This window comes from Volvox carteri, assembly GCF_000143455.1.
Source record: "Volvox carteri f. nagariensis unplaced genomic scaffold VOLCAscaffold_83, whole genome shotgun sequence".
NCBI lineage: Eukaryota > Viridiplantae > Chlorophyta > Chlorophyceae > Chlamydomonadales > Volvocaceae > Volvox > Volvox carteri.
This window is the reverse complement of record NW_003307626.1, coordinates 273,578-277,701: the sequence shown is the minus strand read 5'-3', so window position 1 is coordinate 277,701 and position 4,124 is coordinate 273,578. Positions and strand designations below refer to the sequence as shown.

The following is a 4,124-nucleotide window of genomic DNA, read 5'->3' as shown; positions in this document are numbered from 1 at the left end:
GCCGGATTTACCCTGTTATCCTCGCGAGTCGCCGGACAGCCCGGTGAAGGATACCTACCAACAGAACAGATACCCAACGTGTGAATGCGTAAAGGACAAAGAGCAAAACAGGCCGACAGGATGGCTTCAAGAAGTCTGCAAGCATACGAAAGTCGAGGTCAAGACTCGTGGACTGACCCGGAGTCTTCGGACGCGCGGACGGGCTACAGCTACATCATAAAGCCGCTGCGGCGGTCCGCTAAGTGCGGCACAAATGCATGACAAGCGGCTGCGGAAGGCAGTGCGCGTAGGAAGCCCGCCGCGGCGGCACGCCAAACTGAAGGCATTGACTTAGGAGCATATAGACAGCGACCGCGGAAGGCGGGGCGCTTGTAGAAAAGCCGCTGCGGCGGTCCACTAAGTGCGGCACAAATGCATGACAAGCGGCTGCGGAAGGCAGTGCGCGTAGGAAGCCCGCCGCGGCGGCACGCCGAAATTAAGGCGTTGACTTAGGAGCATATAGACAGCGACCGCGGAAGGCGGGGCGCTTGTAGAAAAGCCGCTGCGGCGGTCCACTAAGTGCGGCACAAATGCATGACAAGCGGCTGCGGAAGGCAGTGCGCGTAGGAAGCCCGCCGCGGCGGCACGCCGAAATTAAGGTGTTGATTTAGGAGCATATAGACAGCGACCGCGGAAGGCGGGGCGCTGGTAGAAAAGCCGCTGTGGCGGTCCGCTAAGTGCGGCACAAATGCATGACAAGCGGCTGCGGAAGGCAGTGCGCGTAGGAGGCCCGCTGTGGCGGCATGCCAAACTGAAGGCGTTGACTTAGGAGCATATAGACAGCGACCGCGGAAGGCGGGGCGCTTGTAGAAAAGCCGCTGTGGCGGTCTGCTAAGAGAGGCACGAATGCATGACAAGCGGCTGCAGAAGGCAGTGCACATAGGAAGCTCGCCGCGGCGGCACGTCGAACTTAAGCTTTGGTTAGGAGCATATAGACAGCGACCACGGAAGGCGGGGTGCTTGTAGAAAAGCCGCTGCGACGGTCCGCTAAGGGAGGCACGAATGCATGACAAGCGGCCGCGGAAGGCAGTGCGCGTAGGAAGCTCACCACGGCAGCACGTCGAACTTAAGGCTTTGATTATGGAGCATATAGACAGCGACCGCGGAAGGCGGGGCGCTTGTAGGAAAGCCGCTGCGGCGGTCCGCTAAGGGAGGCACGAATGCATGACAAGCGGCCGCGGCAGGCAGTGCGCGTAGGAAGCTCGCCACGGCGGCACGTCGAACTTAAGGCTTTGATTATGGAGCATATAGACAGCGACCACGGAAGGCGGGGCGCTTGTAGGAAAGCCGCTGCGGCGGTCCGCTAAGGGAGGCACGAATGCATGACAAGCGGCCGCGGCAGGCAGTGCGCGTAGGAAGCTCGCCGCGGCGGCACGTCGAACTTAAGGCTTTGATTATGGAGCATATAGACAGCGACCACGGAAGGCGGGCCCCTTGTAGGAAAGCCGCTGCGGCGGCCCGCTAAGGGAGGCACGAATGCATGACAAGCGGCTGCAGAAGGCAGTGCACATAGGAAGCTCGCCGCGGCGGCACGTCGAACTTAAGGCTTTGATTATGGAGCATATAGACAGCGACCACGGAAGGCGGGCCCCTGTAGAAAAGCCGCTGCGGCGGTCCGCTAAGGGAGGCACAATGCATGACAAGCGGCCGCGGAAGGCAGTGCACGTAGGAAGCTCGCCGCGGCGGCACGTCGAACTTAAGGCTTTGATTATGGAGCATATAGACAGCGACCACGGAAGGCGGGGTGCTTGTAGAAAAGCCGCTGCGGCGGTCCGCTAAGGGAGGCACGAATGCATGACAAGCGGCCGCAGAAGGCAGTGCACGTAGGAAGCTCGCCGCGGCGGCACGCCGAACTTCAGGCTTTGATTATGGAGCATATAGACAGCGACCGCGGAAGGCGGGGCGCTTGTAGAAAACCCGCTGCGGCGGCCCGCTAAGGGAGGCATGAATGCTTGACAAGCGGCTGCGGACGGCAGTGCGCTTAGGAAGCCCGCCGCGGCGGCACACCGAAATTAAGGTGTTGATTTAGGAGCATATAGACAGCGACCGCGGAAGGTGGGGCACTCGTCGAAAAGCAGCTGCGGCGGTCCGCTACGAGAGAGGCACGAATGCATGACAAACGGCCGCGGAAGGCAGTGCACGTAGGAAGCCCGCCGCGGCGGCACACCGAGAGGGAGGCGTCGTGACCTAGGAGGATACAAACAGTGAACGCGAAAGGCGGTGCGCTTGGAGAAAACGGCTGGGATAGTCTTTAAAAAAAAAAAAAAAACATGACAAGCGGCTGTGGAAGGCAACGCGATCACGAAGTCTACCGTGGCGGCACGCCGAACCGAAGGTGTTTGGCAGGGGAACTTGTAGACAGCGACCACAGAAGGCATCGTCATTGTAGCAAACCGCCGAGGTGGTCCGCGGTGTTCGGCTCACAAGAGGCTGCAGGGGGTAGCGTTATTGAGTAACCCGCCATGATGGCTCGCGGTTTACAGGCGATGTAGGAGTATGTCAACAACGATCGCAGAAGGCGGCGCCCTTGTTGAAGGGAGACGGGGAGGGACACGTCTCAGACACGGGACCCGGAGTACCTGACACGAACGAGACACAGAACGAGTCACAGTTAGTAGAAAGCCGTTACCGTCCTCTATAGAACCCACGGGTCGACCCACCGATGGAGACCATAAGGGTAGTTGCTCGAGAAAGGTGTGGGAAAGCCATAATTTTAACGCGGTAGGCGTACCAACCGCCCTCGCCTGGGAAGGTTTTCCAGCTAGGCGGCGGAAGAAGGCTTTAGCAGCTCTCTGTACGAGGAGGAGCGAAGGCTGATTCGAATGTCCTTGGTTGGCCCATCAGGAAACCAGAGGCATGGAGGCCGTGAGGGGAGCAGGACGCCCCAAAAAATCAAGGCATGCTCAGGCGCAGGCTACGGAGGTACCCGGGAGAGCCGCTAGACTGCCGGGGCCCGTGAAGGTCACCCTGTTAAAACGCAAGGCGCGGCCCTGGGAGCGGAGAAAAATTGACCGAGAAATACCGGAGCAGTCGGTTTCCTCGAGCAGTGGGGAATCGGTGAGTAGCAGCGACGAAGATAGGCAACCCGGGCGGACGGCTCGGGCCAGGAGGGCGGCATCGGAGGACATACGACAGGCTAGAGCTGAAGGGTCATCCACCGCCGGCAGGCAAGCGGAAAGAGACATCCAGTCTGAATCCAGGGGCCAGGTCGGGCAACAAGTGGATTGGCGAGCTCTGGGCAAGACGTTGGCGGCAAAACACGGGGACAAGGCCACGTCACTCAGAGGCACGCTGGAGTCCAACGCGGCCTCAGACCCAGGAGCGATCGTGGCTTTAAGAATCGAAGAGTTCTTGGGCTCAGAGGACGGCCGCCAACTTTTTGTGGGGCGGTGCAAAGAACTTATGGCGATCGGTCTGGTGGACGCGCTGGAACAGTTTGTGCTGGCGAGTAGGGCAGGATCGCTGCGATGGACACACAAATCACTAGAAGCGAGGCTACGACGGGGACTAACACCCCTTATCGAGGAAATTGCAGACCTACTGGCAGCAGCCTTTCGAACTGCGGCGGGAACCTATCCGGGGGCGAGTCCAGATTTCGGGGGAAAGTGTACAGTTCCCCAGTTAATGACGACCGCGTGTCAGAAGGCAAGCGATGCGGTGCGGGTGCCCGATGTTCAGGAATGGTCCCAGCGAATGGCGGAGGCCTTATGTGCGCCGGGTTGGGGCGCGGCGGTGGTCGAAGAATGCGAGAAGATTCAGCCACAACTCCCGGTCGAGGGTATTCTGTTGTGGCGAGTTTTCCTGGCGGCCCTCCGGAGCAAGTTTTCCTGCTCAGACACCGGCGCCCAATTCTCGGCACAGGAACTGCGCCGGGGATTGTTCCCAGCCGCAGTGAGCCTGGTCCGACTCACCATCGCCGCTAAGGCAGCACTGGCGGAAACGGAGCTCATAGCGGTCGATAAACACCGAGACGGAGCGCGGGAGCAGTATACCAGACCAAGGTATACACCGAGCCTTCCGGGGGGGGAGGGCCCGCAGTCGTTCGGCGGCATGTATCGAGTCCCTAGTGGGACTCAGTGGGTGGA

The 4,124-nt window shown here is 60.2% G+C and overlaps 1 protein-coding gene across 1 annotated transcript in view; it reads left to right on the top strand.

Moving 5' to 3' along the window:
- Positions 1-1,515: 1,515 nt before the first annotated feature.
- VOLCADRAFT_107915 (uncharacterized protein) overlaps positions 1,516-4,124 on the top strand; it is a gene marked incomplete at both ends in the record, with an annotated part of 4,332 nt that continues 1,723 nt past the window's right edge. The window contains 2 exons of the mRNA XM_002957970.1: positions 1,516-1,809; positions 2,884-4,119. Coding sequence (XP_002958016.1) covers positions 1,516-1,809; positions 2,884-4,119 — 1,530 coding nt within the window. The remainder of the gene's footprint in view (positions 1,810-2,883; positions 4,120-4,124) is intronic.